Here is a 22,642-nt window from a genome sequence, read left to right as displayed (position 1 = left end):
AAACCATCATTTAAAAAACTGCATTTTGTGTTTACTTGTGTTATATTTGACTAATGGTTAAATGTGTTTGATGATCAGAAACATTTTGTGTGACAAACATGCAAAAGAATAAGAAATCAGGAAGGGGGCAAATAGTTTTTCACACCACTGTAAATGGTACTGTCCAACATGTCAAACTTCCAGAGTTTAAAAATCAAATGAGAAAGTACAGTAGATCTAAAGCAAAGCATGATTTCATAGTTACACCAGTGTATGTCAAATTAATTGTATTGTATTCATTAGGCAGATAAAAGACAAATCCACCAAAAGTTTTTGAAAAGGTACAACTGAAGGGCACGTTTGATAAAGCACAACACACTGTAACAATTTTATCCAGGGTTGGGTTCTCTCCATCCTGTGTAATTAGGTAATCTATTGGAATAACACTTTTCAAAATGAAATATTTCTGGGTGATATTTCCAATAACATGTTCTGCATGTTTTCGGAGATGTGCTATCTTCTTGGTTCTCGTTCCCTGGTAAAATGGGAGCTGCCTCATTTTCATTTCTGCGTACTTTGATAATGACGTCCGCTTAATACAACCCATTAAAGCATGACCACTGCACCCCAGTTCTGTAAAGTATCAAAGTGACCGGTGCTGTCACGTTTTGCTTTTCTTTTGATGCTTGATTTTGCTAACTTGACAATGAGAGCTTTCGAAAACAAAGGTAGTATGATGCAATAGGGTGAATGGGACAGATTGTGTAACGCTACTATAAAATTAACATACTGTATATTGTGGAAGATATTGATAAGTTGCAGTGTGAAGTTTTAGTGGTTGTGGATAAGTAACGTAAATGCAAAGAGAAATAAGGTCTGAGATGGAATGCTTTTAAGTGTTTCATAGATCACAGGAGGATGGTCTAATCTGGAAGAAGTGTGCTTTGTTTAAAGCTAAGTTGATATTCAGAACTTGTTCTGAGCCAGCGTCAAATCTGGTTTCTTAGTTCTTAACTAATTACCTATTGCTAAACTGAAAACTTGGTAGGAAACCCCCTTTAAATTAGCAGCAGAAACTTGTTTTTCTGATCAGTAGGAATTTAGCTGTACAGCAAGGCAAATTGGTAATTTGTTTTGAGGAAAGTTTCAGTGGGAATTTCTCAGGGTTTTTTGCTGGCATAGAAGCAGCCTGCTAGGGGGCAGAATTTGGAGAAGTTGGTGCCCATGGGTTCTGTATACATAAGCACAAATTGAAATGTATAAATTTGGTGCATTATTAAGAAATTACTTTAAAAATGAATTGTCCTAAAACCTAATTACACAGACTGTTGGCCATTATTATGTGATATTGTATAAAATGGTTTTGTTTCTTTAATCTTTAATATTACCATGTTAAAATATTTAGGCAAAACAATAATAATAGATATGCTGCCTCTGTTTGGCTGTTGCTGTACTAGTTGAGCATCACAATGTTACTGTCCTAATGAGGATGCTGTGCCAGCATCTGTCTGACATTTTGACTTTTTGTCTTTTCCTGACAGTCTCTGCTCGGTAGTTCATTTTGGCATCACTCTGAGTGTTAAATGAAACTAAAACACACATCAAATTTTCCATTCACTGTGATTTTGCTGGAAGGTTAGTACTGCTGCATCACAGTAAGAAGTCCTGGGTTTGCATCCCGGGTCATCCCTGCACAAAGTTTGCATGTTTTCCCATGACTATGTGGGTTTGCTCCAGTTTCCTCCTGCATTACAAAGATATGCAGGTTAGGTGGATTGGTAACAAAAAAAAAAGCTTTAATGTGTGTTTTGTTTGTGGGGGTGTGTTCACTTTGTGATGGACTGGCGTCCTGTCCAGGGTTTGTTCCTGCCTTATGCACTATGTTTGCTGGGATAGGCTCTGACATTCCCTGTAACCCTGGTCTGGATAAAGTGGGTTAAAAAATGACTAACTGTTATTGTGCTACTTGTATTCTGTTATCTGGCAATAATTCACATTTGGTGCTGTTCCCAGATTGCACTTCGGAACATGCCTATTTCTTTTCTGCAGTATGTACATACAGTAATATTGATATGTTGCACAGATATTACAAAAACGAGATTTTGTGAGAACAAAAAGAATGCAGTCGTGAAGGCTAATTGTGACCTTTCTACCAATCTACAATATTCTTAATTTCACTGTTCATGTATTCTCGGAGGTTTAAAGAGTTTAAGACTCCTGACCTTTGATAATAAGTGTCATTGTCTAACTGATGCAGATATTGTGTGAAATGTTCCTCAAGATTCCAGAGCAGTAAGGAAATGTTAATGGTCACACTGTAGCTTTATTCTTCACAATGGAATGCAGATTTCACATTAATTCCATTCAGACTAAGGTGACAACCCTTTCAGGACCCAGGCACTACAGCATTTACATTGCCAGCTCAAAAGAAACTGCCCCATTACCCTGAGAAATGCGACTCCAACAAAAGTTCATATATAAATCAGTTTGAGTAAAGCACTTAATGTATATGTAAAGTGAAAAATGAAACCACTGTTTAACTGAATTCTTCTCAGTATGCAATTTTAAACTAAATCATTAAGAATTTTGTTCTTGAATCCAGAGCATTTTTCAAAAACACCGTAAATGATTTGTGTATGCTGCCCCACTTTTTTGTGTACTTTCCTAGAACATACTATTATATTCTATTGTATATTGTATATTCTATATTATATGGTCACTACACTGGTTACCTGTGTCATTCAGAATTGACTTTAAAATACTGCTTATGGTTTACAAAGCCTTAAATAATCTCACTCCATTTTATATTTCGGAATGTCTGACACCTTACTTTCCAAATCGTAACTTCAGATCTTCAAATGAATGTCTGCTTAGAATTCCAAGAGCTAAACTTAAAAGAAGTGGTGAGGTGGCCTTCTGCGGTTATGCACCTAAAATCTGGAATGCCTGCCAATAGGAATTCGCCAGGCTAATACAGTGGAGCACTTTAAAAAACTGCTGAAAACACATTACTTTAACATGGCTTTCTCATAACTTAATTTTAGTTTAATCCTGATGCTCTGTATATTAAAGTAATTATCATTACTATTCATGGTGGCTCCAAAATCTGTACTAAGCCCTACTCTGTCTTCTGTGCTTTTTCCGGTTTTCTGGGGTGGCAATCTGCGCCACCACCACATAATCAAAGCACCATGATGTCCCTACATTGATGGATTAAAGGCCAAAAGTCCACATGACCGTCATCATCAAGTCCTTCCATGAGAACCCTGAATTCAATGAGGACTGATTGAGGTCATTTATGTTAGGTAGAATGCCTAGAAGGGGCTGGGTGGTCTCGTGGCCTGGAACCCCTGCAGATTTTATTTTTTCTCCAGCCATCTGGAGTTTTGTTTGTTTTTTCTGTCCTCCCTGGCTATCAGACCTTACTTTTATTCTATGTTAATTAGTGTTCTCTTATTTTAATTCTTTCTTTTTCCTTTTTTCTCCATCATGTAAAGCACTTTGAGCTACATTATTTGTATGAAAATGTGCTATATAAATGTTGTTGTTGTTGTTAAAAATCTGCATGCTCTTAATTACAGATTTGACATAAAGGGTAAAATGAAAGCTAACATGACTTTTAATTATAAGAACTTGTAACCAACAGTATTTTGGCAAACAACAAATGATTGTCAGAATGTATATGTTATGCAGATACGTTTTGAGTACACTTTTTGAGTTTTGCAGATGTGAAATTTGGATGTTTGTTATAAATCTTTTTCCAGTTTTATCTTACTTTACAGAAGAATTAAAAGGTGAGCATAATTTTTTTTTTTTTACAGGGTGGTCTTAGGCAGACATTTTCAGACGAGTGTACAGATGTCCTACAGGACTAAATCCATACTGTAATTGGGCTTACCTAGGACTTTTTATTCTTGAATGTAATTTATTATAATAGTATAATGGCATATAATCCAGGCTATCCAGTTGCCAACCAAACTGCACTCTCCATGGTCCACCCCTCACAATTGAAAAGAACCCAAAATTTGATTGAAATTTGGTAACAATGCCAAAAAAAAGCCAACATGTGTGTTTTTTTTTGTTTCTTTATTAACTAGGAGGCTTTGCCCCCTGCTTGCTTCGCTTGCCAACCTCTCCGGTCTGCGCTACATGCCAGCCACTTTGCATCTCTGTTGCTTGAGGATGTGGATTTCACTTTCACCAAAAAACAAATCTTAATTCTCGCAGATATTCCTCTTCATTGGGAAGAAACACTACTTTTCCCAGATGGCAACACAAATTAGATTATCAAGTCTCCGACTTGTTTAAATTGGAACAATATATTTGATCTTTTTTCGCTGTTCTGTTATTTCACAGAGTAATAATTTCCAATTGTTTGCGCTAATGCGATCTTTACTATCATTTTTTTTTTGAGACTTTCAAATTGTAGTACTTTCATTATCTCTAACCCGCTGTGATTTTGTATCGCACCAATATTTTTGAATTCTTTACGATGTTCTACTTGGTCATTTACTCTTTTTCTTTTATTTCTGGCCCCGGGCGTGTTTAAATCTCTTGGCACAAAGTCTCCTCTCACGAGACGTGCAAGTATCTCGCTGAAAAAGTCATGTCTCGTCCCAGGCTAAAAAGTCTTGTCTCGTCTCAGGATTTTTTTTATTAGAGTAGAGGGATGCTCTTCTGACGCTCTGGTAACGTATTACATAGCCATAGTGCTGACAGCAATCACATGGAGAAATGAGTGTGTTACTTTATGTAAATGAAAGCCATCTGTAGCAGTGAAGAGAAAGGACAATTTGGCAAAGCTCAAAGATTACTCATTCAGCAAGCATTCAAAGTTCTATTGCAAGGCTCTGAAGCTGAAGCATAGTTTTGTGTGGATCCAGTGAAAGGCTTTTGACGTATCCAACCCCTTTATCTGCAGCCTTGTGGCTCAAGGTGATGGGAGGACTTCAATTCCAGTTGGCCAGTGTGCTGCTCCAAATGATTTCATCAATGCTCACAGTTTAAATACAGCAATTGCCGACTGCCACTTTGTCATGAAAGATAATACCTGCTGCTCCCCCAGTCCATTTTGGGATAACAATTTAATTGTGTAGCCAGATAACAGCGTTTATCTTAGTGTCCCTCTTTTTGCCTCATCTTGGATTGTGTTTAGACATATTTACAAAAATGCTTTTTTTCCTGTATTTTACTCTTGACCCTTTTCTCAAAGATGTGTGGCCAAAATCAGTGTATGCAGTGTTGCCAAACCTTTAAGGAACTACCTTCCTTCTTTCCTTTCTTTCTAATTCCCCACCAAAAAAACTTCAAACACTCCCAAACCAGAATACCTTTTTATAGTATGTTTCACTATTGCAAACTTGCACGCAAAATGCAACATATTTAAAAGGAATGTTGGCTGTTTTTCTTATTGCCTAGTGTCATTTTATATTTGACATTGCCAGAATTTTACTTTGTAGACTATTAAGGTAATTAAGCCCAACAGTTTCCATGTAACATGTATGTGTCGCATCACAAATTTGATTATGGGTAAAGTTTGCCTTTTTTAGAAGCCTGTAATGAAAAGGAGGTTGTTAGACTTTTTGGCAATGAAGGAGAAAGCCCAAACCAAAGCTTTTGTTTGAGTAGTAAATACCACCAGATGGAGCAGCAGATTCTAGTCTGCTTTGTTCCATTATAAGCAACCAACTGTACAAGAGTTTTTCTTTTGCTGAAAATTGTCTCAGACCCTCAGCAGTATTCTTGGGTTTTCAGAAATGGATGAGCATGTATGCCCTGTAGTTGAAGGTGGTGTTAATTTCTGAAGTCTGCTTCAGACAAGTTGGGTCATTCAAAACTTTGGAGGAAACTCCCCATCCATCCTCTATATCAGCTTATAATATTATGGAGGATTTGGTTTGTATGCATGTGTCAAAGGAGGAGGTACTGGATCACCTTTGTGATGCCTTTAACCAGGCTTTTGCTAAATGCTCAAAGCACCGGGATGGTCACCCTGCTAAAGATTATTATACATTAGAACATTTGACCCCACTCAGGATCTAGCAGTGGAAAGTCTTATTGAAAGCTATACTAGTCTGAACGCCCTAGCTAATCTGTGCCCAGATCTGTGTGAGGAGTAGCTAGCATACTAGCATTGTCTTGTATAGGGTGTTCTCATCATATGTGAACCCATCAGAGTGGAAAGGAATGAAAGGCAGATTTCCAAGCTCTTCTATACATGTTCCAGTGAGCTCAGTTGGCACACAGAGGAGTTTCAGTAAAGCCGCTTTTCCACTGCATAGTACGGCACGACACGGTTCAGTACAGCTCACTTTTGCGGGCTTTCCACTGGGAACAGTACCTGGTACCTGGTCCTTTTTTTAGTACCACCTCAGCCGAGGTTCCAAGCGTGCCGAACCGTTACCAAAATGTGACGTGTAAACTCTGCTGGTCACTGATTGGCCGGAGAAAATCGTCATTACTGCGTCACTGGCTATTCTTTTCTTTAAAGGTACAGACACGCGGAAGTTTCGAAAGTTCTCCAGCCACTGAGTGTTTGTAAAACCGGGAACAATCACATCCCACCACTCTGAAGCACGGTTAAATGTCCAAACAGATGGTCTGTTGCGGCGACTTTTTGCAAAATGTGGAAGATCTGTAATATACAGAATCAGCATTTTAATGTTACACTGGCAGTTAAGTTCATTTTATGCTTTGCAACAGTGATAAAAGTTAGCTAGTGATGTGCTTTTTTTAGATGCTTAACCTTGCGCGTCATCGAGCTAAAGTGTTGTCGTTGTCTGCGTGTTGTTGTAAAAGTTCCACGGTGTCACTGCAGTAGAGGCGGCGCAACTATAACGACACGTGAATAATCCCGCCCACACTAAAGCGGTACTAAACTGCAGTCGAAACGCAAACCGAGCTGAACTGAGCCGAACCAAGGTGAGCTGTACTGAACCGTGTCGTGCCGTACTATGCAGTGGAAAAGCGGCTTTAGTATAACACTGCTTGCTAAAAACAGTCCCTCATAGTCGAGTACTTTGGTTTTATCATGTATTTCAATGGAAGTGGCAGAGATGGATATATAAGGAATTTTGTTAAAGCTCAAAATGTTTACATTTGTTTAGTCTTGCAAGTACACTAACTCATTTTAAATTTTGAAACATTTGTGTTAAGTAATTAAAGGTTATGTGAAACAGGATAGTTTAAAGCTTCAGCACTATTTTTTCACCCTAGTATTGGATGTTTTACACACAATTTAAGTGAAGCAGTTTAAAAAAAAATAAACTTAAAAGGCTAATGCACATTTTTCAATGAGCATGTAGTATAATCATCTTATGTTGCAAAAATGTAAAATTCTGAATTACAGATCATGTCATATCAAAATGGAAAAATAGCAATGAAATTTGGATAAAATAGGGTCAACATAATAGAATACTGATTATGAGCTGCTATGTACATATTAGTAATAGAGGCCAGTATGTGTTGTCTTACATTGCTTCTGTTTGTCAGTTAAAGTACATTTTGATGTTTGATTTATTTTAATTGGTCAAAATTCGTTGTCTTTAGTTCACTCTTTGGAGTATTAATCTCTTCATTTTTAGATTTTATACAGGTGTTCAGTTTTGGTACTTTTAAAATGTTATGATTAATTTTAAAGTATTGTTGATCTGTCTAATTTTAAATCAACTTGACATTTTAATAATTAATTTTCTGTCATTCTTGGCAGTGCTTTTTTAATGTGAGTCTCAGATAGTCCTCAGAACAAGCAAAATGAATACGGTATAGCAACCAAAAACAAGCCATAATTGTAGCTATTTTTCTCGTGACATATTGTAATTTGCATTTTAGCAGAGGCTGGATAGTGTGTGCCACTCACTATCTAGTGGAATTCAGTCCCCAGCTTTTCTGTCAGATGCATTAAAGCAGCAAATGCAAAAATATTTTGGTGGAACACATTTGTATTAATCCCCTGAAGATTTATGTAAAAATAATTAATCTAAGGATTGCCATTTAATTGGGGGGAAAAAAACTCCACTTAATCATCATTAAACAAAGGAAGGGTTCTACCTTCATGCATTGTAATATCTTTGTGAAGGCTGTCTCTATTTGATTGTATTTTTTTTTTTTATAAATCATGGTCCTGTTGAGTTAAAAAAAAAAAAAAAAAAGGGTTGAATTTTAGCAAGTAAATGTGGGATATTCTTTCATTTAATTTTTCTCCCCATTATAGGTCTGAAAAATCCAAAATTGCAGACTTCTCAATGAAAAACCTTTTGGAGCAAAATGTGGTCAACCGCGGTGTTTCCAATAGGCACCAAACTTACTGTTCATCTTGCCAAAATCAACATGAATCATCAATCAGTCCTGGTGGAATTCTGGGGCCAGTTTGAAAAAGAGAGGAAAGGGGAATATCAACGCCTTAAAAAAGCAATTCAGATTTTTCCTAAAAGTAGATTTACTGATGCTGATGGCAGTTCTGGGGACTTGTGCCTCGTACAGATCCTTGAAAAATGGTACAGGGGAAGAATTCTTTGTAGGAATGGAAAGGAGTATCATGTATTCCTTATTGATGAAGGGAGAGCCTTAAGGGTTGGGGCTTATAACCTTGCTCTTGGATGTAGCGAGTTTTTCCAGCTTCCTCCAGAAGTAGAGTTTTGTGTTGTTTCTAATGTTGTTCCTCTTTCTGCTGAAAACAAGTGGTCACCAATGGCACTGGAGTTCATAAAGTCTCTTAATGGATATACGATGGAATGTGTTGTTCAAGATATACTTGTACCCCACAGAACTTTTCTCCTGGACATACCAAGTGTGTCAAAACAGATGTTTGAGATGGGATTAGGAAGAAAACTTTCAAACCAGTTGTTCAAGTGTTTTGTAGAGAAATGCCTTCTGTCTTCAGGTGTTCCTGTAGCCAGTGAAGAGTTTCTTCCTGCTTCTCAATTAAATGACTATGAACCAGAAAAAACATGTCAGTGTTATTTCTATCCACAGCTGCAGTCTGATACCTTAGAGGCAGTAGTTGTTACAGAGCTGGTGAATCCATCAAGATTTTTTTGCCAGCTTCGAATTTTTGATATAGAACTCATTAAGTTAGGAGAACAGATGCAACAGTTTTATGAAGGAAGCAAAGGAGTAGATAAAGTACATCCTAAAACTGTTGGTTCACCATGTGCTGCTAGAGGGAGCAATGGAAAATGGTACAGATCACTCGTACAACAGGTTCTGTACAGCAGAGATGTAGAAGTGTTGCATGTCGATTATGGGAAGAAAGAATTGGTCTCATTATCAAATATCAGAAATTTGTCATCAGAGTTCTTTAGGATGCCTGTTGTTACATATGTATGCTCATTACTTGGTATGTCTGGAACTGGGTGGTCAACTTCTCAAACAGACCGTTTAAAGGCCCTTGTATTGCACAAAGTTGTTCATGCCAAATTTGAATATTATAGTTATTCAGAGGGTGTTTACTATATCTCCCTTTATGCTGATGAGAAGGTAAATGTAAATTCCTTTTTTAGCACGAAAGACCATGATTTTCAAGATTGCAAAGCGTTAGTTTCTCCTGAATCTCGGACTGTTTACAAGGAGCACTTATTTCCAATTGGAAGTGTTTTGAATGTATCTGTGTGTCATATTGAAAGCCCCAGTGATTTTTGGTGCCAATTGTCTAAGAATTCGGATAGTCTGAAGAGTTTGATGGAAGAAATGTCTGACTACTATGCCACTAATTTAGATCCTTATGTACCTACTGATACAGCTTGTGTTGCTAGGTCTATGAAAAGTGGAAGATGGTATCGAGGATTAATTCTAAAGAAATTATCAGGACATGAAGCTGAGGTTTTGCAAATAGATTTTGGCATTATTATGACAGTCCTTTTGAAAGACCTGAGAGCTATACATCCAGACTTTCTTCATTTGAAAGGTCAGGCATTTAGGTGCAGCTTATACAACTTGATTCAGCCTCTTGAGCTCGATCCTTTAAAGTGGACTGATGAAGCTTCTACTCAGTTCAAGGAGTTTGTTCGTTCAGCTGAAACTGATCACTATATTCTAAAGTGCACAGTTTATGCAGTTATGTATAACTCTCACAAAGTTTTTTTTAATGTAGTAGACTTAGAAACACCATTTCAAAGTATCTGTGGCTTACTTGTCCAAAAAAGACTAGCTGAGCGGGCACCATTAAAAAAACTTCCACAGCCTCCTTTTCGTTTGGACACATACTATCATTCATCATTCAATATTAAAACTGGTAGTGAAGAGATTGTTTATGTAAGTTGTGTCAAGGAAGTCAGCAATTTCTATTGTCATTTGAAAAGAAACTCTGATGCCATTGATCAAGTAATGGAAAAAGTCAACAGTGTTTGTGCTCAGTTGCAGCTTTTAGACTGCCCTAAAACATTTGGCACTGCATGTTTTGCAAAATATGAGGATGGACAGTGGTATAGGGCCCAAATAAAATCTGTAAATCCTAAAATTACAGTTTGTTTTGTAGACTATGGAGATATCAAAGAAGTTGAAAAAACTCATTTACTTCCAATTCCTATCGATTCTTCTGACATCATGTCTGTGCCAGTCCAGGCACTTCCCTGTAGCTTGTCAGATGTTCCTCAGGATGTTCCTCCAGAGGTGGTTGATTGGTTTGAAAAGGCTGTTCTTGGCAAGGAGCTAAAAGCAGTTGTTGTAGCAAAGGAATCTGACGGGAAGCTGGTAATAGAGCTGTATGATGGAAATTGCCAGATAAATGCAAAAATAATAGAAACATTTAGAATGCTTCTAAATGTAAACTGTCGAGAACAAAGCATTAAATATTCTTGGGCAAAAGAACAATCCCATGTTAGAAACATGATAAGCAATGATGGCATTCAATCAAGATCTATAAAGAAAGTATATGAATCTGAGGATATGCTTGAAAAGCAAAGAGCTATTAAATGGCCCAATAAATCTAGAAAGCAGTCAAAAGAAAATGAACATTCTAATCCTAAGGAGACAAGAAAAGAATTCAAAAAAACCTCTGCTGCAGTAACAGTAGAAAGAAGTTATTCCAATCAAGTTCCACTCCATAAGCCTGGTGTCTCGCACCTTTCTAAACAAAATGTTGAGGCAATTGTTAAAATTGCTCATACTGTAGAAATTCCCAAACTTTCTATTCTTCCATTGAAAACTATACAGAATGGCTTTAAAACTGAAGTATATGTTTCTTATTCAAATAGTCCAGCTAACTTTTTTGTCCAATTGGTAGATGATGAGGATAACATATTTTCTCTTGTGGAAAAACTAAGTACTAACAGAGATCTTACTCATTCTGAGATTGATTTGTTACAACCAGATGATTTAGTATGTGCTCTGTTTCCAGATGATGGTTCCTGGTATCGTGCTGTTGTGCAAAGCAAGTCCTCCCCAGATATAGTTAATGTGGAGTACATAGATTTTGGTAATACAGCTACCACAAGCCTCAAAAATTTGCGTTGTCTCTCTAGGGAATTCTTATCCATCCCTAGACTTAGTATTAAATGTTCTCTGCATGGTTTACAAAGCGCATGTTTAGATGGATCTTGGTCCACAGACTCTCATCTGCATTTTAAAAAAGCAACAGGGGAGATGGAAGGAACCAGAAAACTAACATGCATGTTCTTAAAACAGTCCGGTTCAGTTTGGGAAGTTGACATATGGGACCAGAATTTACAGATTGCTGACTATTTAGTTCAAAGTGGTTTTGCCAAGAAAAGTGGTTTGGAAATGGCAAATAGTGAAGGGTGTGAAGTGTTTTCCTTAAGGGCTTCTGTTACAGATTCAGAAGGAAAAAGAGCATCTACTGAAAATGCTGAAGAATTTCAGTATAAGTGGTGCATGTTGCCAGTTGGACAAATTGTGGAGTCATATATTTCTTCATTTGTAAGCCCTGAATTCTTCTGGTGTCAGACTTCCAATTCAGATGTTCTGCAAAAAATTGTTGAATTGGCAAATCGTGAAGGAAACTTGCCAAAAGTTGACAATGAAGTAATCCATTTCAGTCCTGGGTCTCCATGTCTAGCTTTATTTAATGATGATAAGTGTTGGTATAGGGCCATGGTTAAAGAAGTTAAGGATAATGCATTGTTAATTTTATTTGTGGATTATGGAAATGAGGTAGAAGTAAGTGAAACATTTATCAAGTTAGTTCCACATGAATTGTTAAAAATTCCCACTCAGGCATTTTTATGTCGTTTGAGTGGAATTGACTTTTCTGTTGGCTTGTGGGATTCTGGTGCAGCAGATAAATTTTATGAATTTCTTGCAGACCAGCTTTTGAATGTTACAGTGATAAGTTGCATTGAGAGTGAAGACATGGGGTTTGGAATCCCCTCCTATCTTGTTAATGTTGAATGCAATGATGTAGTTGTAAATGATATGCTGGTGAGCAGATGGAAAAGTCCTAGTCCAGACAAAAGTAAATTATCTGAGAACCCTCAAATTCTGCCTGAACCATCCTTTAGTAGCAATGAAAAATCACCTGATATTGTGGAAATGATGCAAAAAAGCATGGAAGACTTCTTTAGCAAGAGTATAAAGCATTTTGAGGAGAGGAATGTAAGCACACTTGCTGTTTTGTCAGATGAAAATAAACTATGGGAGAAGGACGATGGAATGGATTTTAATTCTGTTGCAAATCAGTCAGTAACATACGAGTGTGAGCCAGCCAATGTCATTCTTCCACCACTGGAAAACTGGAATAAGCAATTGGAATCTCATAATGCAGTGACTATAAAGACAGAAATGGGTAGGAATACGTCAATTCTGGACAGTAGTATAAATCTTGAAGTGGATAATAAACCTTTAAAGATGTGTTTAGAGGTGATCTTGGAAGACGGTGAAGGTGCTAATATACAAGATGAAATGGAAAGTGCTGGTCTTCCACCACTTGAAAGTGTTGATCCACTACATCCAACTGAAGAAATACTTGACGCAGAACTTGTAACAAGCACCATATTGTATGAAATTACTAATCAGAAAGACCAGAATGTTCAACATCATAGAATTACTTCACCAGAAAAATCCTTAGAAGGAAGTGAATCAGTGTTAGCTGTCATGGAACCAAGTGGTCTGCCTCTTGCAAATCAAGACAGTGGTGCTCAGTTGCTGAATAATGGGAATTGTGTTGCTGACAGTAACTTGGGTATTAAATTAATAAGCATTAGTATCGAAAGGTCCTCCTCTGATATGGAAGATGCACCTTCATATACTGAAGTTAATCAAGAAAATAATACAACAGAGTTTTCTACAGAACCTCTGACTTTGGCTAGTGATGTCCAGCCCTCTGTGGATAGAGAGGTTGAAATTCATGATCACTCCTACTGTAGGATAAACTGTTCAGAGCAGGAAAGTAGCACAGTAAATGAGAGCCTTGACTTGCTTCTTCTTTCCAACTGTGATGTACACTGTGTGGATGCTCAGGCAGAGGGAAGTGACATTTACGATGAGGTGTTTCGCCAGTGTGAAGGTGACAGTGAAGTAAAGTTGGCAGCTCCTGCTGAAAAGGAAAACCAGAATGAAGGGGAAAACCAGAATGAAGGAGATGGTAATCTTCAGAGTCTAGATGAAGGTGGGTATAGATATAATATAGCTGTTTATCTAAATACTAATTTATTTTTAATTCATGTTTAGATTCCACACACAGTTATGGTTAGTGGTTCTTAGGCTGTAATCTAGTTGGTAGTTTGTGTAGGTAAATATTGCAATAAAAGTTCTTGCTTATCCTCTGGATAGTGATAAGAAGACAAAACCATCAAAACACTGAGTGTACACAGAATGAAACTTTTTGTATAATTTGTGAACAAATAGTATATTAATCACAATTTTTATTACAGTTCCAATATACTAATCATGAAAAATTATGGTTCCTGCCAGCCATATAGTAGTCCTATTGTGTCAGCTCAAGATTTTCCATTTATGGACTGCTTTAAATTCAAAAACAATTCACAGGTATATTTGAGGCATGAGTGCATTAACTTTATCTGACTAATTACACGACACCTTACAATTTTCACAAATTACAGGCAACCGTGCTGAATGCATTTTTAGAAGTTTGATCTCTAACCACTTTTAACAAGTGTGGATTTCTTTCTCTTGTGTTTGCAGCCTCCAGAACTACATCACATTCTAGACACAGATTTGTCATTATTTTAAATAAAAAAACAAAAACAAAGGCACACTATGCACATTGTTGCAGCACTACACTAATAAAGAACCACCAGTATTGAATGAAAGCACCATGTCTTAGTAACATTACGTCTGCAACACAGATGACCATTTCCTGTTTATGCTGTAACATGTCCATTTCCAGCATACTATCAAAAGCAAAATGAGATATTGTGTTTTAAGTATCAAATGACAAGGCTCATTTAGAAACTACGCAATGAAGGTTTTTGAAAAACAATTCCGCACCCAGTTTAAGAAATGTCATTCCCTCCTACAATTTTTCCAAAGAGATCTAAACTACAGTATAATTGGATTTAAAATAAGTGGTGGTACTTTGTGGTTCAGAAGAACTATGAAAACATCAGAGTATTATGTTTCATTACATTGATGAGAAATTTATGCAGAAAAGATGCATGAAAACAGCATACTTTACTCTGATCAGTGATGCAACTGTGCATGGACAGAGTTGTACTGCTTGGCTGTGGCTTACAGGAGAAAAAGCAAGTTTGTAGGATTACAGATAACAGAAGAACGCTGTTGCTGTCGGTGACAGAACCAGAATTCAGTGTTTTAGCCATAGAAGACACTTAGTGATTGGTTGAGAATCCTATATATTATTTATGTTAAACTTATACATTGTGCATGTCATGAAGTCTTTGCAATCTTACCATATTTTAAAACATAATTGCCTGTTATGTGATAATACTGTAAAAGCATACAGTAAACTTTAAAAGCATTTTTGACAGTTGAGTTTGTTTAATGGTACTGTATTTAAATTCTAGTATATTTATGAAACCGTGACAGCACCATGTAAACATGTATCCCCATCTAAATAAGTTTTAAGCTTGCTATGTATTAATGTTTTTATATACCAGTACAATAAAACTATCAGGCTGTGTTTACGTGAGCTTCTTAATCTTATGTTAAATCATTTAGGATTTTATTATCTGCATTGATTTTACATGCACATGCAATTTTTGTTGTTTTTAATGCAGTAGAATCCCAATTTAACATTCCTATATTTAAGACTAGCAGACCTGGCGTGCTTCGCAGCACGTTTAACTGGCTAGTTTCGGCAGTGGATTGTGGTTTTTCCAATCTAGACGTCCTGTCTTTTTCAGATTCTTTTAACCGCCTGATTTTGACAGCGAATTATTTTTTTCCTAACGTAGACATTGTTTCTTGTTGAGATTCGTTTAATCGCCTGATTTTGGCAGCCATGCGCTTTTTTTTCCAACCTAGAAGACCTCTCTTGAGATCCATTTAATGGCCTCGTTGATTGCATGTCTTCCAAGGTAGTTTCAATACCCATTTTTTGCACAGATTCTTCACCCCTTTTATGAATGACTGTGTAAGTACCGCGTGTACTAAACAGTAAATTAGTAAAGGAGAAAGGACTAAACACTAAGGAAAAAGAACGGCAAGACCACATTGGGTCGGAGCAAAATGAAGTGAATGAAATGACGTGAATGGGAGGGGAGATGATCACGTGACTCCCCCACCCACCTTAACTCTCAATGCCCACACAAACGCAGTCTCTCGGATATATATAGATATAGATATAGATAGAGAGAGAGATTCTCCACTCTTTACATTTGTGAATGGTAATTGGTGGTGAATGCAACTTTTCCAAAAGTGATGCTTGTTTTGAAAAAAAGTTTGTTATACTTAAATTTTATTTGATATTCATTTGATTGTTTGGAATTATATTACAAAGAGTTTCTATTTTAAACACAAGTTTTAATTTCACAGTAATTAAGTGGTTCCGTGATAAACTGAGGCTCTACTGTAACTGTGCAGAATATATTGTATGCAGTTGGCAAAACAATTGCATAGATTTCACTGTAGTAGTAATCAAATTTAATAAGCACATTTCATAAGTGCAACAATCTTATTATGGCTTTTGTGATAGTTGTGCATGCCTCATTTGTGTGTGTGTGTGTGTGTGTGTGTGTGTATGTATGTGTATATTTATATAAAACAATATACACACCATATGTTACTGTGTTTTGTTTTGATTGACTAATCCATAACCTAACTTGTGGCTATTAACTGTCCCTGAATCTACTGGTACAGATGCAGAGGGCTGTGTAATATTTGCCAGAAAAGGGGAGTGAGAAAAGTGTCTGTGCTGAATGTTATGTCTCTAATAATACTGTTTGCCTTTCCAAGGTTGTGAGTTGTACCAGCTGAATGATGGTAATAGTTAATGATTTCATGATAATGACCTGAGATTGTTGTTAGGTATAAGACAATGCAATTATCCCACATTTCAGTTCAATTTGTCATTCAGGCTTGATGCAATATTCTCCACTGTGTCATTTATTTAATAAATGTACTGTGTATTTAATCTATCTTATACATTCATAAATCAAAGCAGTGCAAAGTAATTTCAGGAATCAGTTGACAAATGCACACATTTGTAATTTAGGTTTTTATAAGCTTTTCCTTTTAAACAAAACAAAAAACCTTAAATTAACATTTCAAAGGCAGTAACTTATCTATTGCATGTTAATTCTTACATACAAGTAAGAACTTTACTGTACTCTGTACACGTCACAAAAAATGACCCTGTAAACGTATAATATACATTTTCAATTTGCATAGTTTTGCACTACAGTAACTTTTTTTTTTTTCGTTTTCTGAGTTAACATTCCTCCAAAAACAGCTGATGTGTTAATTCTTGCTTGAATGCCTTACTGACTCATTAGCTGTTGGCTCTGACTGGATATATGAAGAAACTGTTATACTTTTAAGAAAAATGAGAAAGTCCAACACTCCGCATGAAGCGTAGAACTTCTAGCTGTAACAATATTGCCTGCAGTTGAAAACACTAACTGGGTACAGATGTTTCATGTGATTAGAAAAGCAAGTACAATTAAGTCCCCTACATACAGACCTTCAAGTTAAAAACATTTGAAGATGTGAACGTGCATGTTCAATAAATTAAAAATTGTTTAAATAAGTGAAAAAATTAATATTGTAGCGCAACCTCATTTCATTAGTTTGCATGTTTGGTGCTAGGTGGAATGCAAAACCCATGCTACTATTGTTTACATTCTCAGTCTTGTGTGCTTTTGACTGTATTTCTGTTATGTTAACGTGCTTTATTTCAAGCCCAAGATGTCCAAAATTAAGTGTGTTGAACAAGAACACGGGGACGGAGTTGGAAACTTAAGGGTAAGTTCCACACTGAGAATTTTTCCACATTAACAAGCCATGTAAAACCAAGTAGTATGGTACTGTTGTGGGCACAATAGGGACCTTTAGTTGGATCTCGTTGACTTGTCCTGATTGACTCAAATGTATAATCTTCAGATATGACTTGCTTCCAGGCCTTCCATGAATCTGTACTGTGCAAATACATTGTCAATAGGAGTTGCAGAGTGGTAGGTTAGGTCTACATACATAGGCTACCTGATTGCGTAAACAGTGATATTAGCTGATGGAAAACAATTGAAACAAAAGTTAGCTTTGTTAAAATACAAAAGAAATCTAACAAAATGCAAATAGTAGTTTTTAAAAGCATTTTCTTATGTACGAATAGCTGTACGTGTATATGTTTTCTGTAGAAGTTGAGGATTGGTGATTGCATTGTGCTCATTGGATGCGTAGGCTAACTTTATTGCGAATCCTCTCTCGGAACACGTTTGTATGTAAGGAACTTATTGTAATGGGAATTGGACTAAAAGGTCAGGTTGGGGAGCATGTGCTGCTCATTGCCGCACCCACCACATGACGATTACAGCACAGCATCCCGGTTGAAAACGCCTGAGGCAGATGTGTGGTCCAGTCCCACCCTCCAGAAATGCCCATCTGTCTGCCGCAGCAAGGTGTTTTGGGTGCCCCATTGGTCCTTGCTCGGGTCCTCAACAATTGGGTTCCTGCAAACTGGATTACCCTCGAGGAATCATGCCACATGGCTGTGCTGTAACTGATGCTCCCTCACAATGTAGGTAATGTGCCTCATTTGGGAGTCCATGGACAGCTGCTCTTTCGACACAGTCAAACCAGCAGTACTCAATAATTCTCTGAAGAGACACTGCACCAAAAGAGTCCAGTCTTCGTCTCAGGTCACTGGATAGCATATGTCTTGCAACCATATAGCAAAACAGTACCAGGACTCTAAAGACTTGGAACTTCATCCTTTTGCAAGGATATCAGGAGCGCCGCACACCCTTTTCAGCAACTTCATGACCCTCCCATGCTCTCCCAGTCCATCTGTCACTGCCGAGGTAAGTAAACCTCTCTATGGTCAACATTCCCTCAGGAGACCGTGCTGATGGTTGTGCTCAAGAGGTCGTTTAAGGCCTGGATCTTGATTTTCAACCAGGACATTGGCAAGCTGAGACACTTCTCACTCTAGCTCTTGAGAGTACAGCATCATTGCCAAAGTCAAGATCAGTCAATCTTCATCAATAGATATCTCCTGACCATGTTTAACACCAAGTCTGTGCAAGCATTGATTAGAGTAGGAACAAGAAAACACCCCTGACGAACCCCAAAATCAAATGAGGAGGAAAAAACGGACATTCTGCCTACACTCTGCACAGCACTCGCAATACCAGTGTTCATGCTGGCCATGACATTCAGCAACTTTGAAGGGATCCCACAAAGTCTCTGGTTGTCCCACAGGACAGTTTGATCAACTCAGCTAAATACTTTATTGAAAATTGACAAAGGCTGTAAAGAAACTGCTGATATTCGTGTCTGTGCTCAATGAGGACCCTCAGTGCCAGAATGTGGTTGATGGTGGAGGTCTTAGGCATAAAGCTTGACTGTTTTGGATACTGGTAGGTGAGCAAGTGATTGTGGATCCTATTGAGGATAACCCTGGCAAGAATCTTACCCAGCACTGATTGCAGTGTTATCCCCCTGTAGTTGCCGCAATCCAGGTGATCATTCTTCCCTTTCCAAATAGGAACGCCAAGTCCCGTTCATTTGGGATCACAAATTCTCCCTTCTCCCAAATTGAAGCAAAGATTGCTTGCAATGCCAGGAGGGTAGCCTTACTGCCAGCCTGGAGTTGTTCAGCCCAGTTACTACAGACCCAGCCTTCTCTACCTTCAGCTGGTTCATCTTGGTGTAGTTTCAGTGAGATTAGGTAGTTCACAGCTAATTGAAGGATCAGCCTCAAGAACCATGGACCCAGAGGTATCCAGTGTCCTAGCTGGAGAATCATCTTTAAACTGCTGCTCAAAATAGCCAGTCTAGTAGGTCACAACTGGAGCATCTGTAAGAACTGTTCCAACACCACCCTAATTGCGACTCTCCGAGGGACAGATTTGGTTATGTGTAATACTTTAATTCCTCTAAGTAAGGATGTAGGTCAGTAGACCATAGATGGTGTGTCACTTGCTCACAGATTCCTTTAACAAATGCCTCCTTTCCTGCCCTTGGAACCCTTGTGGCTGTGCTTCTTATTTCCCGATACAAACCAGAGTTGCCATCAATCCATTCGCAAATAAAACAATTTTTGTGCAATTTAATGTAGGGATATAAATTTAGAATTTACAGTTGCCCACAGTTATAAGGAACAACGAATAGGATGAAATCAGATTTAACTTTCAGCACTGGATGACATCTACAACTTTAAGGTTATTGGTTTGATGTTCAGTCAATCCGAGCCTGACCTCTAACACTGAAAGGTAAACAAACCAGATGTGGGCATCTCTCTTAGAGATGCAAACTTTTTTTTTGGATGTGCAATACTTCCACATTCTAAATATATTAAGATTATAGCAGTCCATCGATTAAAGGTCTGGCATCACATTCCCTACATTGAAACATCAGTACCTAATTAAAGCTATATGTGCAATGTAGGCTTGGTTTGTGATGAAGCTTTTGTATTTGGTAAATGGTATTAACATTATAATCCCTGAAGCCTATGAAAATGTTCTTAAGGCCTTCAATTTCTTTACACCTCCTCATCAGCATCTTTGTTTTGCAAATGTCAATCAGCAAGCTGCCTGCTCGTTTATCCCCCACCAAGGCTGCTGAAGTCAAGTCAAATGTGAAATTCTCAGAGCTGTAGTCTGTATTTTGGAGTAACGGTTCTGGAATTGTATAGGGTAAATAATATTATGAATACATGTGTTCTGTTTCTACAGTGATCTGTGTAAATGTAGGATGACAGGAAATCCGAGACAAGAAATGTTATACAAATAATTGACAAAATGTTGGTGTGAAATATATAATGTGTGAAAACTGAAGTCCAAATATCAAGCACTTTCACGAAAGGTATAACAAAACAAGTGCGCTTTTATTCAGGAATATAACCAAAGAAAAAAAAATGTTCAATTTACATGTTACCTGCAATGTCTAAACACCAGACACATCTGCTTGGCTGGTGCAGAGGTAAGAACTTCTGCCTCATAATCCAGAAGTTGCAGGTTCGATCCCGAGTCCTCCATGCATTTATCATTTTTGAGTAGTGAGCTGCTATTGTTACCTAGTATTTAATGAAAACATTGATGGGAGTCTTAACAGCCGGTGTAAATTTATGGTGCTTGTAAAAGTTAGTGCTGAAGGGATAAAAGCAGACACACAAACGCAACTTGATCATTTCTTCTTGGTGTCATATTGAGCAAATCGACACTGAAGTTTCTATGGTGGATGATACTTTGTAACATGTTTGAATTATTTATTTATTTTTTTTTCAAGAATCCAAAAATAAAACTGAATTTAAAAAAAAAAAATAGTTCAAATGACATGTTGATATGAAAGTTTGAGGAAAAGTAACATTTTACAAGTACAATAAATTTACACAGGGTGTTACAGACTCGCATCAAATGTTTTTGTTATATGGTAATGATAGCATCTCGCTACTCAAAGCACTAAATACAAAAGACGTGGGATTTGAATCCATTGCTAAACGGGAGCTTATCCAATACACCACTGTGCAGATCCATGAGGGAGCAGCATTACCACTGTGACAAATAGTTGAAAATGAAACATGCAAACACACATGTATGTGAACATCATCTTATTTTGTGCTGACTCATAGATGGACTTCAGCAACATGTCAGTTGAGCAATTTTTTTCTTGAATAAAAGCATACTTGTTTTATTGCACCTTTTGTGAAAGTGTTCCTTGGATATTAGGGCCTCACACATCCTACATTTCATGTCAATTATTTTATATTATAACATATGAAAACAATTTCTGTTTTAACCATGTGTTCAGCATTTCTTGCCTTGCATTTCCTCTGTCATTCTATATTTACACAGATTTTTCCTACTATTAAAGTTTTATTCTGTTGGCTTAGCTCTTTCTCTTGGATGGGGGTTGATTTGATTTGAACTTAGTTTTGTAAAATTTGACTTGCTTGTTTGGAGTGTTTGCTTTTGATAAATTTATGTATGTCTGTCTGTCTATCTGTCTGTCTGTCCAATATAATTCCTTACAAAAGCATTGCCAGATAAACACATACTTGAATTTTGAAGATTTCAGCAGCACAATGCCTTCATCTGATTGAATAGGGGGTGGGGGGTGTAGCAGGCTGCGTTCTGCCAAATTGCACATTTGCAAAACAAAAGCAGGTTATTAGTGCAGCAATAAGGAGCTATAAGTTTCTTGGAGTATGTCAGGAAAATTTGAGGTAAGGAGCAATGAAAAAAATCTTAAGCTTCAGGGATTCTAGTGTTAACTTCATTGGGGAGAAAAGATACAGATGAGATTGGAGCACATTTTACATTGTCATCTTTCTACATCTCTAAACCATGTTCTATTCCTTTACTGATGTTTTGCCACATTGCCTTTCTAAACTAAGATCTGTATGTTTTCTGTTTTTCAATATCCTTGTTTTGGAATGCATTGCTGTGCATCTTCAGTAACCTTCTGATGCAACAGAAGCTCCAGTTTGTTAGAAAACCTGTGATTTCTCAATGACATGGTTGTTCATAGCAAGATAACCAGTTAAGTGTCAACAGTAAATGCTATCCATTCATTTTCTTAATCTTCTTTCCAGTTTTTTTAAATAGATCTTATATTTACTTATATTTTATGAAAGTGGCAAGTGACTACTACTGGCTTACATACTATCTTTGAGCCCCAGGAAATTTGTGAGCCAACCTGTAAACAGGGATACATAATATATAACCTTAGTTTTGGACACTTCCTGTACCTTTTCGAATATAGCGTTCGTATCTTAACTGGATAGAAGTGAGGTGCTGAGACCTGCCCAGATAAAGATGTTAATATTGAAAACGGGGACAATTGAAAGAGATCTAGTATGCCCAAGTCAAAGCAGTGAAAATCACATAAATCTGAGATAATAGGGTAAGTGCATAGCCATACTTCTTCCCAGACTTTCTAATATTACACAATGAAAACCTAGCATTAAAAGATTGAAGGTGATTCTTATATGAAGCAGTCCAAGGTGAACTTGGCTCAGCTCTTATGCCAGTCTATAGAGATGCTGATTTCTTGCATCCATTGTGAGGTTATACCAAAAATTTTATAAAGATCACCGGAAAGACTTAACAAATGTTAATTATTTCCTTGT

The 22,642-nt window shown here is 37.2% G+C and overlaps 1 protein-coding gene across 1 annotated transcript in view; it reads left to right on the top strand.

Annotated features, from left to right (window-relative positions):
• Window positions 1–22,642, top strand: part of LOC120526093 (tudor domain-containing 6-like) — a 40,783-nt gene that overhangs the window by 3,382 nt on the left and 14,759 nt on the right. Inside the window, exon 2 of the mRNA XM_039748996.1 lies at window positions 8,192–13,540. Within this exon, the coding sequence (XP_039604930.1) occupies window positions 8,245–13,540 (5,296 nt within the window). The 5' untranslated portion in view covers window positions 8,192–8,244. The remainder of the gene's footprint in view (window positions 1–8,191; window positions 13,541–22,642) is intronic.

This window comes from Polypterus senegalus, chromosome 3 (genome assembly GCF_016835505.1).
Source record: "Polypterus senegalus isolate Bchr_013 chromosome 3, ASM1683550v1, whole genome shotgun sequence".
Taxonomy (NCBI): Eukaryota; Metazoa; Chordata; class Cladistia; order Polypteriformes; family Polypteridae; genus Polypterus; species Polypterus senegalus.
Note: the sequence above shows the minus strand (reverse complement) of the source record. Positions and strands in the feature narration are given on the sequence as shown.